This window comes from Oncorhynchus nerka, linkage group LG26, assembly GCF_034236695.1.
Source record: "Oncorhynchus nerka isolate Pitt River linkage group LG26, Oner_Uvic_2.0, whole genome shotgun sequence".
In the NCBI taxonomy this organism is placed as follows: domain Eukaryota; kingdom Metazoa; phylum Chordata; class Actinopteri; order Salmoniformes; family Salmonidae; genus Oncorhynchus; species Oncorhynchus nerka.
In genome coordinates this window covers 5,641,216-5,652,434 of record NC_088421.1, presented here as the reverse complement: position 1 = coordinate 5,652,434, position 11,219 = coordinate 5,641,216, and the positions used below count along the sequence as shown (strand labels likewise).

Genomic DNA, 11,219 nt, shown 5'->3' with positions numbered 1-11,219 from the left:
GTGAGCGTAGTGAAACAGAGGAGTCACTGTCAGGCCTTTTGAGTTTTGAGTCAGTCTTTACCCGACAAAGTCATGATAGGATATATCAGTTATCCTGTTAGAGCTTTTGTGTCAAACCCACTGCAGTGTTTCAGGTGCCATGTTTATGGTCATGTTGCAGTAGTGTGTAGGAGGGAGATTCCAATATGTGGGAAGTGTGCAGGAGGGCATGGGACAGAGGAGTGTGTAGTGTAGTGGTGGCAGTAGCAGAGAAGTGCTTGGGTGTACAAGAGAAGAGTTACAGGGTGTGTTGAGTGGTGGTGTTCTGTTCTCCCAGGCCGTAGGGTTAGATAGTGGAATGGGGTAGTGGGTTTTAAATTAGTGTATGGTTAGTCCCTTTTTCACATTTTGTACCACAAAGTATGATGGATATATACCCCAGTCTAGTTGGTGGCGGTAATGCAACATATATTGGATGCCAACACCCATTAAACCTCACCGAAGAAGACGTCTCTTGGCCACTTGAAACCAGTTGTGTCTGGTTTGGATAGTGAGTCACAACGGATTTTCAAGCCTGGCATCTTAAAATGATCTTGGCAATCAAGTTATGGAGTTAAAAAAAAGACACAGACAGGTAAGGGCACTTTAAACAAACACATTATTGGCACACAACGAACTGAACCTGAACTCTCCATCTTTATCAATCTAACTTCATATTCATACTGTTTATTTAACCTGGCGGTATCTGTTTTTTGTGTTTATCTGTTATGTGTTTCAGACACAAAGAGAGGGCAGCCACAGGCTATTGGGTGCATTCAAAGAGAAGGATTGTCTGCAGCCACATTGTTTGTGAGGCCCTGCTGATACGGTTGAATTTCAAGGTCAAGCACACTTTCTGCGGATCATTGTGATGCGTTTCTAGGAGGATGGCTAAAAACAGAGGTTTGGCTAAAAACAGAGGAACCCAGAGGAACCCCGTTCTGCTAGCGGAACCCCTCGCCAACAGCCAAGGAAATTGCAGGGCGCCAAATACAAATCAACAGAAATCTCATAAATCAAATTTCTCAAACATACAAGTATTAGGCACCATTTTAAAGATAAAAGTATTATTAATCCAGCCACAGTGTCTGATTTCAAAAATGCTTTACAGCGAAAGCTCCACAAACGATTATGTTAGGTCACCACCAACTCACAGAAAAACCCAGCCATTTTTCCAGCCAAAGAGAGGAGTCACAAAAAGCACAAATAGAGATAAAATGAATCACTAACCTTTGATGATCTTCATCAGATGACACTTATAGGACTTCATGTTACACAATACATGTATGTTTGGTTCGGTAAAGTTCATATTTATATCCCAAAATCTTATTTTACATTGGCATGTTATGTTCAGTAGTTTCAAAACATGCAGTGATATTGCAGAGAGCCACATGTATTCACAGAAATACTCATTATAAATGTTGATGAAAATTCAAGTGTTATGCATGGAACTTTAGATACACTTCTCCTTAATGCAACCGCTGTGTCAGATTTTAAAAAAACTATACGGAAAAAGCACAATCTGAGAACATCGCTCAGAGCCCAAACCAGCCAAAAGAAATATCCGCCATGTTGAGCAGTCAACATTAGTCATAAATAGCATTATAAATATTCACTTACCTTTGATGATCTTCATCAGAATGCACTCCCAGGAATTGCAGTTCCACAATAAATGTTTCTTTTGTTCGATAATGTCCATCATTTATGTCCATTTATGTCCAAATAGCTTATTTTGTTAGGGCGTTTGGTAAACAAATCCAAAAGCGTGTTCAGGTCCAGTCGGACGAAAAGTTCAAAAAGTTATATTACAAGTCGAAGAAACTTATCAAACTAAGTATAGAATCAATCTTTAGGATGTTTTTATCATAAATGTTCAATAGTAGAAAAGCAATGGAACAAGAGATACCTCTCATGTGAAATGCGCGTGACTGAGAACGAGGCTGCTGGCAGACCCCTTAGTCAAACAGCTCTCATCCGGCCCCCCTTCACAGGAGAAGCCTGAAACAATGTTCTAAAGACGGTTTACATCCAGTGGAAGCCTTAGGAAGTGCAACATAACCCATATCCCACTGTGAATTTGACAAACCTCAGATTTCCCACTTCCTGTTTGGATTTCTTTCTCAGGTTTTTGCCTGCCAAATGAGTTATGTTATACTCACAGACATCATTCAAACAGTTAACAGTTTTAGGAACTTCAGAGTGTTTTCTATCCAATAATAATAATAATATGCATATATTAGCATATGGGACTGAGTAGGAGGCAGTTTACTCTGGGCACGCTATTCATCCAAATGGGAAAATGCTGCCCCCTATCCCAAAGAAGTTAACAAAGGTGCACATGGGTAACAGTGAGTAAGGTCATATAAGGGCAAATGGCATGCCATTCCCTACATAGTGCAGTACTTTTGACCAGAGCCCAAGACACAGAGTCATAAGAGGGGGAATTCACAGGGGAAGGGCTAAAGAGGAAGGAGGAAATTGTTATCTGAGGAGAAACAGGGTGCATCCCAAATGGCACACTATTCCCTCAAAGGTTGCACTACTTTTGACCAAAGTAGTGCACCAAATAGAGAATAGGGTGCCATTTGTGTCAAAGGAAAGTCTATCTGAGACCAGTGGTGCAAAGAGATCCATGTATTTTCTGTTCCCAAGCAGCAGTGAGAGCACACCTATTTGACATCACAAAGGCATAGGTGACAAAGAGAGAGGCACAGACATCATTATCATCCATTCCACAACAGGTGTAAGAGCATGAACATGCATGAGAGAGAAGTGTAAGGGGAGAGACTCAAAGAGAGGGAAAGACTGAAGGTGAGACGAGGCTGAAAGCATGACAACGGTAAGGTCCTACATTGACTTTGGGGAAAACATTCTGTTTTGATGGGGCAACATACAAATTGTCATGAAGGATACATCTAATCCATAACCTAAACCTAACCAGAGTGACCGTTTACTCTGGCCTTAGAAATAGCAGTGGCTTTTAGAGGATCATATGAAATTCAAGTCTAATGAAACAATAAAAGGATTGTAAAATCATGTAAAATGGTTTAGATTATGAAGACGTAAGACACTACAATATGCCAACCTTATGTACAGCCAAAACCTGCAGTGCCAAAATACCTATGACGTACAGAGTTGCATAATCGAAATTCCATAGACACAAAAGAAGAGGATAGTCAGGTAAAGGCGAAAGAAAGAAACCGGTCAAACCAGTGATATATTCATTATCTGAACTTAGCACATGTCAAAGCATTTTGATGGCTTTGACATATTTGACCATTTGCACTTTAAAAGCAGGCTTTTCAACATAATATGCAGTCAGAGAGACAGTAGTAGTTAGTTATAGATAACAATCAATCTTTCTATCTAAAAGACCAGTCAGTAACATAAATGTTTAGCAAGATTTGTTTTGAGTGTCATGTTACTGATAATCTGACAGTGGTGATGGCCAGTCAAGTGCTTTTGAGCGACAGGAACTCCCAGGGACGGTTTGTTGTGAAAATGATATGGTCGGATATCCTATACATTGGTTGGCTGTTGTGTCATCATTAAAACAGCGCCAACTTTCAGTGTGAAACTAAAGCCTTAAATCCAACACTATGGCTAAAAGTATTTGTCATTGCTCATAGTTCGATGTATCTTGTATTTATGAGTCTTGGATGTTCCTCACACAGTAGACTTGATATCAGGGGGAAAGTGCAACATTTCAAAACAAAGCTCTCACTGAAGATTTGTCATGTGAAAAAGACAAGCGAGAGTTTGCAGTGATTTGATGTTGTGGTTTCCCATCATTCTGCCCCCAGCCTCCTATACCCCCCAGGAAGTCATTCTTGGTGAAGTCGTCTACGGTCACCGGGTCCTATGACCTACCATCCTTACAGGACGACTCAGACAACCAAGAGGAAACCGCATCAACGGTAAGGATGATGCCAGAAGGAAAGTTTTTCAAATGCTTCTTTGACAGTGTTACATTTTTAAAAATTGCGTAGAATGATAGAATGATAGGGACAATGGAAGCCTATGGAATAGCCAGACACCAGGGGCTGCAATGTCAAGAAGCCAGTCTCCCTTTCGGCCAAACTTTGTGACGGCTAGTGACCGGAGGCCTCAGATGCCACTTTTGGGGGGTGCTTATATTTGTCCTGTTACACAAAAGTATGTAATGGAAATGTTTTACATTTTTTTGGTGCATATCCCAACTTCCTCTGAGACCCGCGCAGAGTAGGGTCACCATTGTACAAAGCCCCTGCAGCAATTAGAGCTAAGAGCATTGCTCAAGGGCAGTACGACTGATTTTTTACATTTTTGTTTTACCTTTAGGTATTCAAACCAGCAACCTTTCAGTTACTGGCCCAATGCTCTATGACACAACAGTCTATATACTGTTTAACTGCACATAATTGTGACTTTGTGATTTGTATCTCAGCCAAGTCTAACAGAAAGAAGCCAATCTGTGTACAAAATCAAGACTGGCATTACCCCGGTGTATGTCCCACTCAGAGCCCCTGGACAAGAGACAGAACCCAGGGCTCTCCCCAGCTATGGCAATGTGATGGATACCCAGCTGAGTCAACAACACTCTCTCTTCTCTTGTGTTTCATTATATCTATGTTCTTCTAATCCGTTTTCCTGTCAGAACCAGCATAGGAGATGCACGCACTGCTGTGCAGAGGCCGGGGCCTCTTCCTATCCCCCCCCCCCCCCCCCCCCCTCTCGTTCTACCCTTTCTAGTCTGGCTCACTGTGTTTTGCAGTTAATGTTCCAATTATTGTTGCTAAGTGATTTATGAACTGTTTTGACAGACCTCCAATCAGACTGGCTCCCTAACGGACTATCAGAGCCCCCGTTTGAGCCCCCGTCCTGTTCGCCGCCCTCCAGTTCCTCCCAAGACCCATGGCACTCTTCTAAGCCCCTCTCCAACTGCAAGCGGGGACTATAACAATGTTGATCGATCTAAACTTGGAATGTCTGAGAAGGTAAACCAAGAGGACCACTGAATAAGCCAGTATATAGTGTATACAGTAAGATAGGTTGAATAAAAAAATCAACCCACTACTCTTCTCTTGGTTTAACACAGGCCTTAGATGTGTATGGCAAAAATAAGCCCTCCCCTCCTCCTCTCCCAAGGCCTGTGAGACCCCCTCGGTCCCCCATGATGTCCCGCTCCTCTTCAGAGTATGAGAGGACTCTACCTGAAATGCACCTATTACAACCTCAGGTGAGAGAGAGTACTTCATATTTATTGCAAAGAAGAAAACTGTCAATGAGATATCTTTGCTTTCTATGTATTGGTATAGGATTCCATAGAACGAAAGCACAGTCAATCCCCTCGCCCTGCTCGACCCCCAGCTCGACCCAAATCTGAAACCCAGTCCTTGTATGGGGGCTATGGCGTCAATAGAGCCCAGAGTCCGAGGGTAAGCAACGCTCATTATTAGCATTACTCAAGTAACTTTTAGGCCCTTATATCAATTCGCAACTAACATCGCCTTTGGGGTTTTTCATGTTCAATAGCCCTCAAACACAGACAATAAGAGGTCGCCTCACCCTTCACGTCCCCCACCACGGCCAGGAGGGCCCCCCTCCCACACCCTGTCCCGTTCCCCCTCAGGGATCGAAACAACGACCACACAACTCCAACCCCTGCTGCAGGTGAGAGCAGTACATGCCCCTTGTCTCCAACTGGTGCTGACAGAAGCACAAACACATGCGCACGTGGTGCGGTTCAAAGGATATAGTACAACATGTATTTACTGTGATATGCTGTCATTGCTTTCATCTGAGGTGAAACAGATACAGTACCTGTGTGACAGAGAAGTGTTCACAATGAAATGCGTGAAATCTCCATTTTATGTTCCTTCCTTCCTGAAACTCAAAAAGTCCCCTCGTGGTTATGAAATGTACTTGTGTCTTGTTGATTTGTTGTTATTGTTCACATGTGAAAACATGTGTTTTTGGAACACTTCACCTGTGACATTTCATAAGTGAAATCATATACAAGTGAAATTTCAACTGTGAAATCATTTGCAAGCGTGTTTTTGGAACAATTCCCGAGACCACATTTACACATGTTGTCACGTGTTTAGTTTCACGTTATTACATGTTGCTTTACTTGCTGTCACATTAACTTAAACACTTGATCATGTGAAATTCAGGTCGTTTTTCCGTAAGGGTAAGGACCATGATAGGATGTTTGTAAGATGTTCTCAAGACATTTGTTTTATCAGTCGTCAGGATGTCAAGATGGTCCCAGATGGCCCCAAACCATTATAATAAAGTAATGATATGGTGGTTTTATTAGTAAGTGGTAACGCTGTTGAGCTGAAACATAACCCCACCTGGGATTTGAACTCACAACCTCTGGATTTGAGGTGTGCTGATCTTTCTGCGGCACCATAATGTCTGTAGCATTGCCCTTCACATTGATGACTTATAATAAGTCTCTGCACTTAGCAAAAGAGTGCCATTTGACCTGCTATTTTACTGAATCTGACTATTGTCTCATCATTGATTTAATTTATTTCTCTCGACAATTTGAGGTTTTACCGTTGTCTAATCTTCATGGGGCATATTATTGTGTTAAATGTTACTCCGGAATCACTATGCTAAATCTAATAGTTTATATTGAGTGTATTATACAAAGCTGAGATTGACTTTGAAATCCAAAATGTAGTAATGCAGGTGAAATCAGTTATTGACACAGATGTGGTGGAGTAGCATAAAGATCATAATGCCGTGAACCAAGAGGTTGTGAGTTCAAATCCCAGATGAGGACACTGAATAATAATTACAGAAAAATACAAAAATGGATGCATGAAAGTGACTGCTGAATGACTAAAATATAAATCAACATACACAATGTGTGTAAAAGAAGTAAGTTGAAAATCACTTGGTGTGTATCATGACTAATTTGGGTTTTCACAAAAAGGAGATCTTCCCCATGTGAAACCATGTGTTTTTTTCCGTAAGGAAAGGATATGATACTATGATGAAGTTGCAGCAATAGAGTTGCTTGTGTCTGTGAAACAAAACTAAATTCATTCCATAGCCCACCAAAGCAAAAGGAGGATCTCCGCCTCCTCGTCCTCAACTCCCGCCCCCACCCTCGTTCACCCCCCCACCACCACCTGTAAATAAACCACCACTGTCGTATCGACCTACCACCATCTTCCACTCAGAGTCAGTCTACAGCGAGGTCAGCGAGGTTCAGGACCAATTATCTTATCTAGAAGTACTGCCTGATGAGAACCCATTCCAGGTGAGAGACACACACACACACACACATACACATGTGCCACATCGTACCTGACAATAAGTGGATATAATCCTACCTACATTGTATTCAATAAAAATACATTTGTATCTCTATTATTTCAGTTCAACCCATCTGGCAGCGTCGACAAAACACAGGCAGCACCGGAGTTCCAACCTGGTCAACGTTATCAGAACTATCAATTCAATAAGGAAGCAGAGGTACAGAGTGAAGTCTGAAATGATTGATTTGCATTGTAATGATTGGGGGGGATTTTCTATCCTTCTTTTGTACCAATGTATGTAGTACGTCCTATTCTCAGTGTCGAAGCCAGAGCCAGGCTTCACATGAGGTTTTCCCTATTTCTGTTGCTGTTCACCTGCATTATTAGATTATCCATCAATTCAATTTGACCTAAAAACCTATTTGTACCTATTTTTGTTTTTCAGCAGGAATTTGAAAATCTAATGAGGTGGATGAAGACAGTTGGATGTGAGTTAAACATTATTACGACAGATGTACAGTACCAGCCAAAAGTTAGGAGACACCTACTCATTCCAGGGCTTTTCTTTATTTGTACTATTTTGGTATACAGAAGATGGCCCTATTTGGTAAAAGACCAAGTCCATATTATGGCAAGAACAGCTCAAATAAGCAAAGAAAATGAAAGTCCATCATTACTTTAAGACATGAAGGTCAGTCAATTGGGAAAATGTCAAGAACTTTAAACGTTTCTTCAAGTGCAGTCACAAAAACCATCAGACGCTATGATGAAACTGGCTCCCATGAGGACCGCCACAGGAAAGGAAGACCCAGAGTTACCGCTGCTGCAGAGGAGAAGTTCATTAGAGTTACCAGCCTCAGAAATTGCAGACCAAATAAATGCTTCACAGAGTTCGAGTAACAGACACATCTCAACATCAGAGGAGACTCTGGGAATCAGGCCTTCATGGTCAAATTTCTGCTATGAAACCACTACTAAAGGACGTCAATATGAAGAAGAGAATTGCTTGGGCCAAGAAACACGAGCCAATGGCCATTAGACCGGTGGAAATCTGTCCTTTTGTCTGATAAGTCCCAATTTGAGATTTTTGGTTCCAACCGCCTTGTCTTTAGTGAGACAGAGTAGGTGAACGGATGATCTCTGCATGTGTGGTTTCCACCATGGAGGAGGAGGTGTGATGGTGTAGGGGTGCATGCTAGTGACACTGTAAGTGATTTATTTAGAATTCAAGGCACACTTAACCAGCATGGCTACCACAGCATTCTGCAGTGATACACCATATCATCATCTGGTTTGCACTTAGTGGGATTATCATTTGTTTTTCGACAGGGCAATGACCCAACATACCTCCAGCTGTAAGGGCAATTTGAGCAAGAAGGAGAGTGATGGAGTGCTGCATCAGATAAACTGGCCTCCACAATCACCCTGACCTCAACCCAATTGAGATGGTTTGGGATGAGTTGGACCGCAGAGTGAAGGAAAAGCAGCCAACAAGTGCTCAGCATATATGGGAACTCCTTCAATGAATCTAATTCATTTATAAAGCCCTTTTTACATCAGCAGATGTCAAAGTGCTATACAGAAACACAGCCTAAAACCCAAAACAGAAAGCAATGCAAATGTAGAAGCACAGTGGCTAGGAAAAGACTGTTGGAAAAGCATTCCAGGTGAAGCTGGTTGAGAGAATACCAAGAGTGTGAAAAGCTGTCATCAAAGCAAAGGGTGGCTTCTTTGAAGAATCTAAAATCTCAAATATATTTTGATTTGTTTAACACTTTTTTTTGTTACTACAGTATTCCATATGTGTTATTTCATAGTTTCGATGTCTTCACTATTATTTTACAATGAAGAAAATACTACAAATAAAGAAAATACCTGGAATGAGTAGGTGTGTCCTAACTTTTGACTGGTACTGTATTTCGTATTATTTTACAATACATTACATTGTATTTAATTCATTTTTAAGGATGAAAGAACATGCAACTGTTCTTCTGTAATTGTTGTACTGTTCTCAGCTGTCTATGATTCAATAGATGACCATATATTACTGAGGGATAATACATTTGGTTTGTAATTGTGCATGTGTTTCTCTTTCAGGCTGGGAAAACATGCCTCCTTCATTTCATGGCCTCAGTCTAGAGGATGAAACCAGGTGAGACCAGACTAAACTCTTACTGTACACATGTGGTTAACACACCATTTCAAGGATAGAGCTTTGATCTTACATCTAATACACGCAGGCATACCATTTAATCAGCACGTATTTTATTAAATCTGTTTTTTTTTAAATCCATCCCACCAGGGAGTTCAGTCAGAGGTGCCTCTATGTGAAAAATGGCCTCCGTCTGTTCAACTGCCTGCTAATGAAGCGTAGCGATACCCTGCGAGGCCACATCACAGAGCTCAACGACCTTGCCGAGAAGCTGGACAAAGTACAGAAGAAAACCAAAACCATGAGCATCGCAGGGGGCACCACGGGCGTAATGGGAGGGGTGGTGGCCGTTGTGGGCATTGTCCTCGCCCCCATAACCATGGGTGCCTCCCTCATAGGGACGGCAGTTGGGGCGGGCATGGTGGCTTCGGGTACTGGGATGGGCATCAAAGCGACCATGGACAACAACAAAATCAACTCTGTGGACAGAAAGAGGCTGGAGGAGGTGGTACAGAAGTACACAGCTGAGATAGCAGACGTGGAGTTGTGTCTTTGCTTCATCCACAGTGGGATGGCTGAGCTGAGGCGGTATAACTTCCACAGGCTCCAGCATGCTGATCCTGAGGCCCTGCGGATAGCCAGGGTGATGGAGGCAGTGCATCCTGGGTGTAATAAGTCCCAACAGTTGGGCATGAAGTCTAAGAGGATCCTGCAAGGATTTGCCAGAGACATGGACCTGTATTATACTGACAAGGATGGCCAGAGGCTGAAAAAGGGCTCCGAGACTAAGTTTGCCACCAGGATCCGTGGTGTGACCCAAGAGCTACAGGAGGAGTTCAATGAACTGCACCAAGTGTGGCAGACTTTCTTTCTAGCAGCCAGTAGATTTTGAGGTGTGTGTCTGCCGCGGTTATTGCAGTAAAGGTATGGCAATATTTTGGACACATGCAAGATATTGTTTTTGTTTTTTTTTGGGGGGGGGGGCATAGGGAGGTACTCATTTTTGAAGTGGGTTGCCCTAATGAAGCCTACATGAAGCCAGCCTTTGCTGACAAGTTGCTGAAATTTCAGCCCCTGTGAACAGCCTTGGTTATCAGTGCAAACTTGCAGTGCTAATATTTGGGAGTCTCAGCCATGTACATAGGCTGACAGTAAGTGGCTTTCAGATTGCAGGCCTGCATAGGACAAAGGCAAAGCAGCGGTACTGCTCGGTGTCGGCTGTTTTGGGCAGCTTTGTTGCATGGAGAAGGTGCTTTCTGTATCCATTAGTCTCCATATATCCATGAACTTTGAAATTTTTAATCCTCTCGACTGTCATGCGATTTGTGGTTTCAAATAAAGTATTTAAAATGTAAGAGTATGACTATGAAATGTTTTATTATGCAGTGTGTAGTGCTGAGAATATCAATGGGACATTTTATCTATATACTATTTGTGAATTATCTGAATACTAAAAAGGACATGCAATAAACTTTATTGAAAAGTTGTTGGCTCACATAAATGTGATTAGTATAAGACATCACAGGATGATTTATAAAACTGGCCCCTGTTAACCCCCAATGTGCGGAATGATATGGTTCCCACTAGCTTCTATAGCCACAAAGTCTGATTCCACAGCCACCAAGTCAAAATGGGCAAACAAAAATAGATTTTGGTCTTAATTCAAATTGAGGGGTTAGGCATAAGGTTAGCAGTGTGGATAGGGTAGGTTTAATATCACATTTTAAGAAGATCATTTGTAGAAATAGGTGGGGTTTATGACTGTGGTTATAGAAGCTAGCGAGTGCCTGTGG

The 11,219-nt window shown here is 42.1% G+C and overlaps 1 protein-coding gene across 3 annotated transcripts; it reads left to right on the top strand.

The window, feature by feature from the left end:
• Positions 1-2,619: 2,619 nt before the first annotated feature.
• Positions 2,620-10,906, top strand: LOC115110116 (uncharacterized). Of its 3 annotated transcripts, none has more exons than XM_029635492.2 (11): positions 2,620-2,857; positions 3,822-3,935; positions 4,821-4,994; positions 5,096-5,236; positions 5,316-5,435; positions 5,533-5,670; positions 7,067-7,276; positions 7,396-7,491; positions 7,723-7,762; positions 9,372-9,426; positions 9,577-10,906. In XM_029635492.2, the coding sequence occupies exons 1-11, from the start codon at positions 2,849-2,851 to the stop codon at positions 10,316-10,318; spliced, it is 1,839 nt and encodes a 612-aa protein (XP_029491352.2). In that variant the 5' UTR covers positions 2,620-2,848; the 3' UTR covers positions 10,319-10,906. The 3 variants fall into 3 exon arrangements, with proteins under 3 accessions (XP_029491352.2, XP_029491351.2, XP_029491353.2); XM_029635491.2 differs by having other exon boundaries at positions 7,720-7,762; XM_029635493.2 differs by lacking the exons at positions 2,620-2,857; positions 3,822-3,935 and having other exon boundaries at positions 4,875-4,994; positions 5,146-5,236; positions 7,720-7,762.
• The last annotated feature ends 313 nt before the right edge of the window (positions 10,907-11,219 follow it).